At 38.8% G+C, this 14600-nt stretch overlaps 3 protein-coding genes across 4 annotated transcripts in view; 2 read left to right on the top strand and 1 right to left on the bottom strand.

Moving 5' to 3' along the window:
- The window catches only part of ssb (small RNA binding exonuclease protection factor La), a 5577-nt gene extending 5027 nt beyond the window's left edge, over positions 1-550 (top strand). Inside the window, exon 12 of the mRNA XM_010774467.1 lies at positions 69-550. Coding sequence (XP_010772769.1) covers positions 69-148 — 80 coding nt within the window. The 3' untranslated portion in view covers positions 149-550. The remainder of the gene's footprint in view (positions 1-68) is intronic.
- On the bottom strand, positions 171-2734 carry mettl5 (methyltransferase 5, N6-adenosine). Its single transcript, XM_010774468.1, has 7 exons — positions 2476-2734; positions 2282-2396; positions 1463-1647; positions 1024-1106; positions 726-777; positions 603-652; positions 171-286 (listed from the first exon to the last, which is right to left on the bottom strand). Exons 1-7 carry the CDS (start codon positions 2573-2575, stop codon positions 245-247), a joined length of 627 nt encoding a protein of 208 aa, XP_010772770.1. The 5' UTR covers positions 2576-2734; the 3' UTR covers positions 171-244.
- A 1061-nt stretch (positions 2735-3795) lies between these two features.
- The window catches only part of ubr3 (ubiquitin protein ligase E3 component n-recognin 3), a 37444-nt gene continuing 26639 nt past the window's right edge, over positions 3796-14600 (top strand). For both annotated transcript variants that reach the window (XM_010774463.1, XM_010774462.1), the window contains exons 1-20: positions 3796-4259; positions 5608-5747; positions 6037-6189; positions 6346-6501; positions 6875-6915; positions 7082-7148; positions 7234-7364; positions 7590-7818; positions 8567-8746; positions 9725-9858; positions 10024-10110; positions 10197-10262; positions 10351-10440; positions 10530-10658; positions 10749-10801; positions 11653-11786; positions 12027-12112; positions 12209-12350; positions 13033-13129; positions 14181-14322. In XM_010774463.1, coding sequence (XP_010772765.1) covers positions 3826-4259; positions 5608-5747; positions 6037-6189; positions 6346-6501; positions 6875-6915; positions 7082-7148; positions 7234-7364; positions 7590-7818; positions 8567-8746; positions 9725-9858; positions 10024-10110; positions 10197-10262; positions 10351-10440; positions 10530-10658; positions 10749-10801; positions 11653-11786; positions 12027-12112; positions 12209-12350; positions 13033-13129; positions 14181-14322 — 2691 coding nt within the window. In that variant the 5' untranslated portion in view covers positions 3796-3825. The remainder of the gene's footprint in view (positions 4260-5607; positions 5748-6036; positions 6190-6345; positions 6502-6874; positions 6916-7081; positions 7149-7233; positions 7365-7589; positions 7819-8566; positions 8747-9724; positions 9859-10023; positions 10111-10196; positions 10263-10350; positions 10441-10529; positions 10659-10748; positions 10802-11652; positions 11787-12026; positions 12113-12208; positions 12351-13032; positions 13130-14180; positions 14323-14600) is intronic.

The raw sequence follows: 14600 nt of genomic DNA, 5'->3' as shown, positions 1-14600 counted from the left end.
CCCCGCCAAGACAATGGTAGGGGAAACACTGAATGTTATATTGTATCTACTTTGTGCTTTTCCTCCAGCACCCATCGCCCCAAAGAGAGAAAGAGAAGAGAATGATGGGCCCGCAGCAAAGGTCCCCAAAACTGAAAACGGATCTTAGTCACAACATTGCACCAGGATTCTTTTTTTTTTTGTGAAACATTTATTATAAACAGTGAAAATGCAGAGGCAACTTAAATCCATTCCAGTGAGAGCTTCAGTCTGTGGAGAATCGTAGGAAGTCCACCTGGATGTCGACCTAGAAAACAAATAGCAAAGCTTGGCGTCAGTTTTCAGCCTTTTTAAGTCTTTGTTTTTTTGTGCCTCTATCATTATTTGTGTCCCTATATTTCTCCACTTAAGACGTTTTTTAATTTTATCAAACATGATTTACAACTAAACATTTGTTAGGTTTTGTGCAGTTAATTTTTCCCTTGCAGATTTCCTGCAATGAGTGGTAACTTTTGCGTTGCTATTTTAAGTTTGCATATGTGAATAGCAAATAAAACCTTTATAAAATGAATCATCTGTGTGAATGTTTTTTTATAACAGCATGAGACGGGTTATAAGCTTACCGATTTCTTTTTGTGGAACTTGTAAGATGCTGGCAAGTCATATCTTAGTTCTGTAAAGAGAATGTAGAGTTTGAATATTTGATATTGAATATATACGTTGTAAATGCACTGTATTGTTCTTACCTGCTACTACTTCCATCTTCACTCCCCAGTCATTAGCCTTCTTTTGTATGTGCTGTAATCAGATAAGGAATTGCAAACAGTTCAGTCTCCGTGCCTTTTCCTTTAGTTTTCATTGAAAGAACAATTACAGAATGTATTAAAAAATCCTTGTTCTTTGGAGTCTGTCTGAAATACTGTCATTCTGCCCGTGACTTGGACTTGCCCTCAAGGACTAGAGACGCAACTTGGACTTGGCCTGAAAGCTCTATGTGATACAAGAGTGCCTTTTTAATGTGACTGATATGAGAAATGAACTTACCTCTCGTGTTGAGGTTTTATGGAGGGAATACACTGCTGTCTTTGCCATTGTTAAAGCTGCCTTTAAGAACTTCATGTCCATGCCTAGAATAATAAAATAGAAACATGTAAATTGTTAGGGCTACAATAACTCATGAAGATTTGTATAAATGCCATAAGGAGACTTGCCCATCCTATAAAACCTGAAATGTGTTTAGTCATATTGAGAGTAACAATGATTACAGTTTCCAAATTATAAATACTGTTCATGTCAAAACCCAAGTTATATGGTAATAAGGAAGAAAGGCAGAATGTATTCTAGTTGAAGTAGAATCAGATGCCATTTGTCTTGCATTATGGTTTTGTAGGAACAAAAATTGCTTTACTTTGACCCAAACGAAGTCCCCTAACGTCATAGAAGCACAAAGTCACCAGAGTTCTCCCTTAAACTGTGCACTCACCTTGGTTGTGTTTGGTCCCAAATGGAGGATTCATTATTACAGTATCAAACTTTTTTGCATAGGCCTCTGCCTCAAGGGAACACAGGTCACACTGGATCAGATCCAGGTTAGAAATCTCAAATTCCTCTGCATTCCTTTTGAATATGTCTAGTGCGTCGTCATCAATATCGAAGCCAATACACAAACTGAATAAGAGAGGGAGAATAGAAGGATCAACAGTTTATATCCTTTACTTAAGTAAAAGCACTAAATACCACAATATATATACGTAAAAGTATGTAAGTGGTAACATCAAAATGTACTTAAAAGTCTGAAAACTAAAAGTATTGATAGTGCAGTCAATTGTTTGTTGTCAGTGTTTAAGTATTGTTTGTTTTGGGATTAATATAGCTGCTGCATTAATGTGTATTAAAACGTTTATTTAACGTAGAATTTAATTTTTATTTAATTTAATAGTATTTAACGCATTTTACGCAGAATAACTTTCACATAAAAGAAAACCTGTATCTTTCAGTTTATTCGAGAGAAAAAAATGAAGTTCACCAAATTTGGAGGTAATTGGATCGCTAAACATGTAATCTTAAAAGTAAGAATGGCAGACAAATGCATTGAATAATCATATTACCTCATGTATAGCAGTTAAGTTTCATAAAATGGAAATAGTAAAGAAAAAACATCACATTTGTACTTAAGCACAGTACTTGAGCAAATGTATATTCCATTACTGATGTGGAAAGACGCTGATGGAAAAGTACAGCTGTTATCCAAATGTTGTTGACACAGTTAGTTAGTTATATGAGGATGGTCAGATGCTCTCACCCTGCATCAAGCACCGCAGCCCCGATGCTGAGGACTCCACAGCCACATCCCAGATCTGCCACTAGCTTCCCCTCAATGTCATCAAACGTGTTGTGTATTGTATAAAGCATGCATGCTGTGTGGAGAAAACAATAGACAGTTAATGACAACATTGTGCGCTATTAAGAAACGATGATAACATGTTGTCATCTCACCAGCAATATGAGGACTGGTTGGATATTGCTCAAGAAGGATTTTCGGCTCTTCAAACGTGTCCACCTGCTGTAAACAGCTCTCTAACTCTTTGAGTTTCATACTGGAGACTGTGATGTACTAAACTTGCGTGACAACACAGACAAGTTGTTTCAAAAGGTTATTTTTCAGCTAGAATCGCAGTGAGTGTATTTTAAGCATGGTCAAATGCGACTTCCGGGATGGTGTGTGCATCAACCAAAACAATCCGACTACCGGAACGCGTGATAGTAGTTCCTCCATGCATTTTTTGCATCTTTTATGAAACGTAGTTGTTTTATTAAAGGTTAAAGCACTTTATTAAAGTAAAGTAAACAGACACTTTAAAATATGAATTAGTTCATTCAAATTGAATATGTATGATTACATGATCTCTAGAAGAATACAATAATTATTTGTTATGAATAATCATCATAACAAAGTATATAAATATGATAAATACAAATCCACCATTTACAAAGTCAAGTTCTTACAGCTCACTTTTTAACATTTTTAGAGAGAATTTTCAATATTTTCCTGCACCTCAGTTGTGATATCTACAACTAGTACGACAATTATGTTTTGTGAAGGGGAAACAAAAGCTGTTTCAAGTAACTGAAAACACCATTCTAAAAATATAAAAAATAAAGTGGAAAATAATGTAATTGTTACAACATGAGGGTAACAACGAGAGATTATTTGTTAATAATTTGAACTACACAGTTATGCTAAGGCCCTCTCCACTCCCCATTGCCTTGCATGGGTGCACTAAGAGATCATGCTTTATATGTATCAGAGGGAGTGGCAGGGCATCAGTTAGATAGAAACAAGAATACAAAACAGCATGTATGACTGTGCATGAATGGAGCTGGTTAAACAAGACAGACTGTGCTAGATCAAATACTTATACAAGGCTTAATTATATCAAGTGCAGTCATTGCTCTTTTATAAACGTACATTTAGGTAAAACATCACTTCCATTTATTTAATAAATAAATGTAACTATATATTGTGATTATTCGGAACATTAAAACTGTGAGACAATGAACGCATAACTGTGCTCCCGATATCATTTCTTCACTTACCCCCTTTTTGTGTTACTTTATTTAATATAATATTATTTTAAAGTTTTATTTCCACTAAATTTGCTATTATATATTTACGTCAATGTCTGTTTAATCTGACACATTACTGTTTATTTATTTGTAGTGTTAACTGATTTGGGAATAAAAAAACGCCCGCTAAAGACAACGAGACTAGACGTATCGCGAGAAAGCCCGAGAACATGGAAGCAAGACAACAAAAATAAATTTGTGTACAACAAGCCAGAGTGCATGATGGCGGCGTCGCTGCTGCGCCGGGACAAGAAAGCTACTGCCGCCCACTTGAAGGTAGACTTAAGTCGGACTGACAATAGCTCCGGGGTGCGACAACTTCAGGAGTTGCTCGACGTTGTGCTAAATCCGGAGACACCAGCGGCGGACACAGAGGCTCTGGACTGGTGTAAATGTCTGATTGCAGGAGGCGAAGGTTTCGAGGAGTTCTGCAAAACGGTCCGGTCCTATGACAACGCTACTCTGTGCGGACTGGTTTGGACGGCCAATTTCGTGGCATATCGATGCCGTACCTGTGGTATCTCCCCGTGCATGTCACTGTGTGCTGAGTGTTTCAATAATGGAGACCACACGGGCCATGATTTCAACATGTTCAGGAGCCAGGCTGGTGGGGCCTGTGACTGTGGAGACAGTAATGTCATGCGAGAGACTGGGTAAGTCCAAGCTAGCGGCTAGCTAAGCTGGCTAAGCTAACCAACGGCCAGTCCTGTTTTGACAGGTCTGAGTAAGATGTGACCTATCACAGCTAATACCTTTTCCTGATATATTTAGTCCCTTTTACTTTTTAGTTCAGTCTGTAAGAGATATGCTTACTGCCAGTCAGCTATAGTTTAGAATAAGAGGATGCTCCTCACATTAAATTATAGGAAACCCTCGACTAAGCTGCTCTGAGCGTTAGCCAGCTGGCACCAGCAGCTGTACGTGGAGGTTTCTACATATTGCCGATATATAACAGCTTAGATAAGGTCTGGGACTTGGGTCATTGTGATACATGTGTCCTCTTTTACTACTGTTACAGACAGAATCAGCCACAACCCTTTATTAATAGAAAGTACAAAAATAGAAGACTAAAACAAATATATAAAATAGGAGGCAAATGCTTGTAAAATAAGAGGAGAAACTAAACAAGATGGAATTATACAAGAGCAATTAATAACATGTTATACAAAGAGACCCTGTGTGGTCCAATTACTAGTAGTTGCAATGCAATATTAGTAATAATGTAATGCATTATAACAGAATATCAAATGTAATAGGATGTACATACTATATACCATGCTTACGCATAATAGTAATATGTAATACAATCTAATATTGTATAATACAATCTTATAAAATAAAAGGAATGATAGTAATACTTTATTATATTAGTAACATTATTTCTGATGTTATGGTGTGAAATAAAATGTTGTCAGCATCAAGCAGCTGACTGATTAGCCCAACACTCTTGAGCAATACATGTTGTAGTTTTGGTGTTGCTACAGATCTCATTGTGGATTATCAGGGATAAACAACAGCCAGAACTCCCATATTCTTACTCTTGATTGCTCATCAAACCCCAACCATCTTTACATCTGAACCCAATGAAATTCAACTATGAACCTTGCTGTAATCACAAATCTATAACATGAAACAATAACTACAAATGTAATTCTGGATGAATTCCAATACCTTACTATTTACAATACATGATTCAAAGTATATAAAATGCAGTATGACCAAAATACCAGCATTTCATGCTGCATACAGTTGGATTTTTGAAGCATGGAAGCCAGCAGGCTTTTCTGGTTATTCTGACCCACAATCCTTTGTTCAGCAGACAAATGAGCAAGAGAGTACTATGCACTTGGTAAAGGCAGGGATTTTGAAAGCAGCTTATATTTAAACCCAACCTTCAGGTTAGGGCAAGACCTTTGTAGAGTCACTGCTTCTGGTGTCACCTGTTAGAAGGATTCAAGACTTCAAACTGTTAAAAATCCCCATTTGTTTTTTTGCTGACAGGTTCTGCAGACGGCATCGGTTGAGAACGGGGGAGAATGTCCCCTCAATACCTCGAGACCTTCTCTTGATGTCTGAGATGGTTCTTCCTCGCTTTATCCTGTGTATCATCCAGTATCTGAGAGATGGGTACATTGAATCAGGTGAAAACACAATCTTCTCTTTACAGCCATGTGATAATATTAAATACTCTGAGCCATTTATCATCTTTAACAAAAGCTGTAACTTTGAGACATTTCTCTTAAACGTTTTGGTGTCTTGTAGTATCCTATCTTCTATCATTCAATTTGATATGGTATACAATCTGTGGATATCGTGTTGCATATGAAGTGCAAACAGGATCTGCTGGGCAAGCAAGATAATTGTTTGCATCCAAAATGATGTTCGCAATATACCGCATCTGATGACTTATATGTTATCTTGCTCTGCCAGACACCTCAACTGAGAGAGATCTACAGAAAGTCCTGCAGCATCTGGAGCCCCAGATCTCCTTCCTGGAGGAGCTCACCAAGATGGGAGGCGCAATGAGGACTGTACTGACAAAGATCCTGACCAATCAGCAAACATTCAAGGAGTTGAGCATGGGTAAATATCCGTACTAGAAAGCTTGATAATCATGAAGCATTAAAATACCAAATACTTTTAGTGGTATTTTTTGGGTTGTAAGCAATATATATTAAAAGTACATGTCTTTTTTATTCAATTAATTGTTGCAATTTCTGCTTTGCTTCACGGTTGCAGGCAAGGAGGAGAATTTGTTTGCTAACAAGAACTATGACAAGTATTTGTCAGCCTTGAAGAATTCCGGTTTGGTGTCTGTAGAGGAGAAAGCCCAAGGTGCTAATGCTGATGTCGCTGTAGGTGCTGAAGGGGGTGCAGGGGCTATGGTCCTATTGGGTAAGATAACCATAACAGAAGTTTTTACACTTTCTACACACATGTACTTGAACCGCCTGTATTTTAGTTATTCAATTCAATATTTGTGTAAGATCTAATTTAGGGTTAAGATAACCAAACAGTTTATTGCCAAACAGCTTAGACCTCAGCTCTTATTTCTAGACAAATTAAACTTTGCTTACATGATTTAGAAGATCCTCAAATCTTTCTGAAGTGAATTACATCTTATTTAAACTCATGTTGAATATTGCTGTTTGAACAAATTGTCAGTCTTGCAGACTGTAATATCTCGGGTAGCTGCTTTGTTATGTCAAGGGGCTTAAGATGCTGATCATGGCTGCCTGTGGCTAAATGTTTGTATTGCTTTTCTTAGGAAACGCCGCACCAGCGAGCCCAGATGAGTCTAATAAAGAGGTATGTGCCAGCATCCCAGATAGAATAAATCATAACTTATTTGAACCATTCCTAATTAAAATCTTAATAATTACCAAAATGGTAGTCCTTTTTCAATTCAATTTGATATCAACTGATCTACAGTTATTATTGAATGACTTACTAACCTCATTTTGTTATCTCTCAGGAGGACCAAGATGCAGGGCAGTCTGTTGGACAGAGGAAGAGGGTAAAGCTGAGCAGCAGTACCAAAGGTAAATGTAAAGGAAATGTAATGCTCGAGTGTAGAGTATGTTGTGTTAAACAGCCATCTTATTATGTGCCTTTTTCTGCCCACAGACCCGTGTATTATTGAATCTCTGAAGCATAAATGCTTTCTGGAGGAGTTGCTGTTCTGGACAATCAAATATGAGTTTCCTCAGAAGATGGTCACCTTCCTACTGAACATGCTGCCAGATCAAGATTACAAGGTATGCTTCTCTTATATGTTTTTTCAATTATTTGCTAAAATGCTAGTCTGTCATCACTTTAAGATGCATGTCTGTATTTTAGTTATAATATAATTCCTGATCATGCATGGCGTAGACTCTCGGGTAACTGAAATGATGCTTTAAATGAATAAAATCCTCCTTAAAAACGACTGCTTCATCGTAAGCCATAACTGTGTTATGGGCTTTTCTCCTCCTCTCTGGTAGATCACTTTTACAAAAACATTTGTTCAGCATTATGCATTCATCATGAAAACACTGATGAAAAGCCACGAGTCGGACACCATGTCCAACCGCATTGTACATATTAGTGTGCAGCTGTTTAGCAACGAGGAGCTGGCTCGACACGTGACGGAGGAGTGTCAGCTGCTGGACATCATGGTCACCGTCCTCCTGTACATGATGGAGAGCTGCCTTATCAAAAGTGAACTTCAGGGTAAGTTGTCCATATGTATCAGATATCTAATTGTATTGCTTCCAAAGCCCTCGTCACATTTCAGCTGGTGGCTGATGTTATGCTCTACAGAACATGTGAACATCCTGTCTTGTTTTTGAGTGTTGATGTTGCAGTCTGATCATAAACCCGTCTGGCAGTATGCATTGTGAAACTGTTGCTTTATCATACTGAAATTCATGTTCTAAGCTTCAATGTCAGAACTCAGATGTCCAATTGTATCACTCAAAAGGTCACGTGTTATGGGATGCGCATGGCTGACATCATAACCGGAGTTCATTATAATCGTGTTAATGGTTCATCATTCACTCTATTTTATTAAGATTGCACCACCCTCATTTTTGGTAGAACAAAATGGGTAACTGAAGCCCGTGACATTTTTTGAGAATGAAATGCTGGCCTGCCTCCGAAGAGCAAAATGCAGCTGTTGCTCTGCTTTTTATTTTTTAACATGCACAGATGTTTTATCTCTATGGCTTTTTGTTTGCAGGCTTTGTGTGAATTAAGCTTGAATTTGAAATACTTCAGTCAAGCCCTTCTTTTTATACTGCAGACAAACTCGTTACCCTAAATGGCGGCGAGGTGTTTGAGTAATTAGCCAGTGTATTGTATTTCTTCACATTGAAGTCCTTTTTTTTTTTTTAATGACTAAATGAGAAACCAAGTGATGCAACATTCCATTTACTAATGCCTGCTTGTTTCCTTGTCTCTTTTCCCCCCCTCCTTTTAGATGAAGAGAACAGCCGCCATGTTGTGGTGAACTGCAGTGAGGCTCTGTTGAAGAACAACACCTACTGGCCATTAGTTAGTGATTTTATTAACATCCTCTCACACCAAAGTGTCGCCAAAAAGTTCCTGGAGGACCATTCATTGTTGATGCTGTGGATGAGCTTTGTGTCATTTTTTCAAGGTAAGTCACAGTTGTATATTTAGAGAATCATGTTGCCCATGCATAGACTTTGAAAACATTTCCACAATTAATTGAAACATTGAATGCATAGTTATTATTATTATTATTATTATTATTATTATTATTATTATTATTATTATACCTACCTTTTTGATATTGCCGAGCCAAAAGCATCCACTATGACCAATGAGGTCAAAGCAGCACTCAAAATAAACGATTGCTCCTACTTTTAATTCATTTTGATCAATATGAAATATATAGAGTAAAGCAGTATCCGAATTGCAGGAGGCACAATACACATTGAAGGCAACATTTTTGTTGTTTTTGTTATGGATCCTCAATTATAATATAAATATAAAACACTTAAAATTCCCTCTAATATTTTGAATCGTATTGCAATTCCAATATCAGATAAAATAATTGCAAATAGATATTTTTTTCCCAAATTGTTTAGTATTACCAACAGTTCTTAGTGACACCTCACCTGTCATCTACTGATGATAATGTCTCATAGAGGAAGTGGGTGGTTGTGTGTAAGACTGTCACTATACTAGGATTGTGGTGTGAGCTGCTCACTTGTCATGTCTACTCTCCACAAACCTAAAAATAACTGTCACCCTTTCACAGTGGCCTGCAGGGGGGTATCCTCTTGCTGACTTGATGTGCACAGTGTCACAAATACACGCATGTCTGCTGCACTGCTACTGCCTAAAATATTTGTGTTTAATAGAGAATTATTTGGCTTTCAGGATACACATTTGGTTTCTTAAAATAGAAATGTGTGTGTATGTATGTATACATACACATATATATATATATGTATGTATGTATGTATGTGTGTATGTATGTATGTATGTATGTGTGTATATATATATACTGACATTTTAATATGTGTGGGAACAAAACATATATTTAGCTCATATGGGAATTATGAAGCCAACACTGTCTAACCTTGTAAACCATTTCCTGCTGTGATAGGTATGAACCTGAATAAGCGTGAGTTGAATGAACATGTGGAGTTTGAGTCTCAGACATACTATGCAGCGTTTGCAGCCGAGCTCGAGGCCTGCGCACAACCAATGTGGGGTCTCTTAACACACTGCAAAGTCAAAGTAAGTATGTCTTTACACACAGACCACTACTTTCAAACACATCTCCTGTGTGCATTTCCAATTATCTAGAACGATCAATTGAACATATCTCTCAAGCATCCTGTGCTGCATGTACTGACTCTCTTAACCCTATTTCAATGGTTAACATATATTATCTGTCGACAGGAGACACAGGAATATACTAAAACGGTGGTGCGCTACTGCTTGGAGACCCTGCAGATCTGGTTCGATGCCATTGGCTTCAATGACGAGGTGAAATTTTAAAGCTAAACCATTTTGTAAAAAGCAATTTTTTTTTAACCTCTCCTTGTTTCTCATGACTGTTAATTCTCTTACAGCCTGCTCCAAATCAAGTGACATTTCATCTGCCACTGCACCGCTACTATGCCATGTTCCTTAGTAAGGTATGTCACAGACTCAACCTTTAGACATGACTCCCAAGTATACTCATGTGTGTTTTTTAAAGTGAATTGTTTGGTTGAACATTCTCAGGCTGTAAAGTGCCAAGGGCTGGATCTGGACAGCCTCCTGCCTGACCAAGAGATGCTGATGAAGATCATGGTGCATCCACTCCAAATCCAGGTACACATTTCTGGTTGATATTCATGTGCATGCCTCTACAAGGTCTGTAGCCGTATGTTAACTCAATCTTTTGCTATGTATGTCTGTAGGCAAGCCTGTCAGAGATCCACAGCAACATGTGGGTCAGGAACGGTCTGCAGATCAAGGGGCAGGCTATGACCTACGTGCAATCCCACTTCTGCAACTCCATGATCGACCCGGACATCTACCTGCTCCAGGTTTGTATTGATTTTGATGGAACATTTGTATCAGTCATAAACAGTTTTAACAAAATCATTTTTTCATTCTTTTTCTATTTTGTTTTACAGGTTTGTGCATCAAGACTAGATCCGGACTACTTCATCTCAAGTGTTTTTGAGAGGTAAACTCCTTCACATGCTTTCATATACCGTAATTTTCGGACTATAAGGCTCACCTGAATATAAGCCGCAGCAGCTAAATTGAATGATGTGTACATATATAAGCCGCACTGGACTATAAGCCGCAGGTGTTTTAATGTTTAATTACCATATGTAAGGGTTCGTGCACAGAGGGGATTGTTGGGAAAGAGATGGCTGTTTGAGGAAGCTCCCATTTATTAACATTTCAACAAACAAGTTGCATATTTGCATAACGTATTCAAGTGTTACCATTTAGTGCAATAGTAGCTAGAGAACATGTACTGTGCTGTGTAAACTGTACTGTATCACATAGCGTTTCAGACACACAAACTTTTCAACTTTCAAACTTAAACGGTGCGCTCCCAGCGCACGTACCGGCAGTGATCTACAGCAGCGGTTTTCAACCAGTGGTACGGGGACAAACTGTCTCGCTCTCGTAATGTCTGTCTGTCTTGCTCTCGTTCTGTCTCTCGTACCACTCTCGGTTCCACTTTTACTTTTGCACGCTACCTGTCTCACTCTTTTCCGGCCTCCAGCTTTTCCTGCTGGAGCCCGCCGCTTAAAGGTGGGGGGCGCGGAGCGGCCATAGAGCCCATAGAGTTAAAGGTGGTTAAAGGTGGTGGACTGTAACCTGTAAAATCCATAGATTTAGGAGGTCCCCTAGTGGCCGTTAGCTGTAAAAATCCATAGATTAGCCCACCGTTATATAAGCCACAGAGTCGAAAAATGGGAAAAAAGGCGCGGCTTATAGTCCGAAAATTACGGTAATCTTAATTTGTCTTTAATGTAATGCAGTTCAGAAGCATGATCTTCACTGTCTTCTGTCACGAAGGTTCAAAGTGGTCGACCTGTTGACCATGGCGTCGCAGCATCAGAACGCCGCGCTGGACTCTGAGCAGGAGAGGCCGATGCTTGAAGGAGCGCTCACCTTCCTCGTCATATTGACAAGCCTTCGCGTTCATTTGGGTAAGTGCGTGGTACAACAGAGTCCGCCCGCAGTCTACAGAGAGACATCAAGCTTCATTTGTATAAACAATTGCATTCAGTAGAGCTGTAAAAATAAGAAACAGCTTACAATAAAATCAAATCAATCCTCTGCCATATTACTAGCAATATTTCTATTGAGTTGTGCTAAGTGGTATTTAATACGTGGCTTCAATTTGAGTCAGATTGTCATTACATTCTACTCCTGTGTCTCACCAACAGGGATGACGGATGATGAGATTCTGCGGGCGGAGATGGTTTCACAGTTGTGTATGAATGACCGTACACACAGCGCACTGTTAGACCTTGTATCCTTCAATACTTTTTTCATTACAGATATATGTTCAAGAATACCTATGTTCAGTCACCCATGGTAATCTTTTTCCTTAAGAGTGTTTTCCTAGATCCCTGAGAATCCCAACCCAAAGAGTGGCATTGTCCCAGGGAGTTGTAGTTTCGAGGAGATGCTCTCTGCTGTGGCTGACTTCAAAGCCCCGGTGTTCGAGCCCGGAGGCTCCATGCAGCAGGGCATGTACACACCAAAAGGTACGGTGTTTGTTGGACCAGTGGAGGCATGACACAAACAGTCCATTGTAACACATAACCTGTTTATAAGCGTTTTGTAAAGTGCAGTAGGGGAAGTCACTGTTTTTTTTTTAAATAGAAAAAACATAGACATTTTAAAGTGCTTACATTTATATCATTAAGAATTTCTGTAAAGCATGGTAGTTCTCATTTTATAAGTGTTGTAACAGTAGTTAACCTTGATCCAAGTCTCACATTATGCCATGTTGGTCTGTGGATTTGAGGGAATTGGGCCTGTAAAGTCTTTGAAAAGTAAATTTGATGTTAAATAAGATGTGGAACACTGATGATAGATATATTTCACAACCAACCTAGAGGGAATACATGTTATGTATTGCATTTCAGACCGGTGTGTCCGGTGCCTTGCTCAAGGGCACCACGGCAGGGCCCAGGAGGTGAACTGGTGAACCAAGCACTTAATATGCTCATTTGTGGGTCGAAATGTGTAAAAAAAACAAATGAATATGAGGCCTCAACACCCTGAAAGCATTGAGCATTAGATCTGTTATAAACGTCCTCAGCAGACCACTTGGGGGCAGGCTTATACCACTAACATAGAGAAGGGGAAAATAGGAAGAAAGTGAATCAATGTCACTTTCTACCAGAGGTCCCTTAACATTTATCATGTTTTTTTTTTAAACAGCGGAGGTGTGGGAGAAGGAGTTTGACCCCATCATGGTCGTTCTCAGAACGGTCTATCGCCGTGACGTCCAGTCAGCAATGGACAGATACTCAGCATTGTAAGTAAACACTGTTGACTTGGTTGGCCCAAGTTAATGGTTTGTTTATATACCTAAGATATTTGATAAACAGGGATTTTTCGTTTAAAAACCTTTATCTTATCCCTTTTCGCCGATTGTACTTTTTATTAAGCTTCACAGTATTCTATTATTTTAAAAAGATCCCTGACAAAGCCAGCCTGCATCATACTCTGCTCAGTGTCGTAGGGTCAACTCTCTCACCTACCCATGAGGGGACATGATAAGGAAGGTCAGGTCTAGCCGGTGCTCGATTCGGTTCCAATTAGATAGCTGTCGAGCTGAATCAATATTTCAGTCTAAATTGTAATAGAATTGAGGAAATCTTTCTTGTTCGATTGCGGGTCGTACGTTTCCCAAGACAAACACATCCATGGAGGTGAAGGAGATACCTTGGGGTTAATTTTCTTTACGGTCGCTGGAACGAGAACAGATGCTAATTATACTCACTGAGTGCATCTGTATTTGAAATAGCAGTTGGGAAGATAACCTCTTATATAATGGGATTCAATGCCTTCTTTGAAATAGTATGGGCACAATCACTGATAGCACTTATTTTACATGCTCTATACGCTTTTTTTCTAGGACAGGTTTGCTGTTCTAAATCAAATGAAACAAAGGCATATTTCTCCTTGAAGCATATTGAAGCTGCCGTAGCCACCTTCAGAGTGTGATAGCAGCCTCATGTGGCTCATTCACACGGGTTGAATATGATGGATTGCCTGTCAGGCTGGCCCTGGTTTTATATAACAATGATCCCATCATCACTAATAGAGTGAGCGCCCGTGCTGCCTGTTGGCTGCTCTGTTGCATAGACTAAAACCCCTTTTTATGCAGTGAATTATCCAGAACAAATGTTCGGTGTCACTTCATCAGACTCGTATTTCTTTCATGATCTTTCTTTATGTGCGAAATTCAACCTTTTATGTTGTGAAAAGCTAGCTTACTCCTTTTATGGGTGCGGTGAGCCCTAGGTTTTGTGTATTACTGATGTTGATGTATTACTTACTTGTTTATTTATTCTGTTACACAGTTTAAAACAGTCCGGTCTTCACACTGGCAACCCATGGCCACCTTACAAGGAGAGGACTGCCCTGCATCCGTGTTACAAAGGCCTTACCAAGCTGTTGCACTGCAAGACGCTGCACATCGTGATATTCACTCTCCTCTACAAGGTGAGCCTTTTGACGACTACTGCTATAGTCCAGCCCTTCTATCTCAATATACCCCTTGTGCTAAATCAAAAGTATTTCTGTTTGCCATATTTAATTGATGCACATGTGATATGATTTTAATAGATGTTGACACCTTACACAATATTTTTAGAATACAGGACTGTCCAAGTATAGAAGGTGCAGCTGCTAGTTTGGATGAGGTATAATATAGATGTAGTTAGCAACGTAATACTAGTTTTAAATATACAGGGCATTTAGATTTTAGATTTAATAACATT

This window comes from Notothenia coriiceps, unplaced genomic scaffold (genome assembly GCF_000735185.1).
Source record: "Notothenia coriiceps isolate Sejong01 unplaced genomic scaffold, NC01 NC01_scaffold00014021, whole genome shotgun sequence".
In the NCBI taxonomy this organism is placed as follows: Eukaryota; Metazoa; Chordata; class Actinopteri; order Perciformes; family Nototheniidae; genus Notothenia; species Notothenia coriiceps.
Note: the sequence above shows the minus strand (reverse complement) of the source record. Positions and strands in the feature narration are given on the sequence as shown.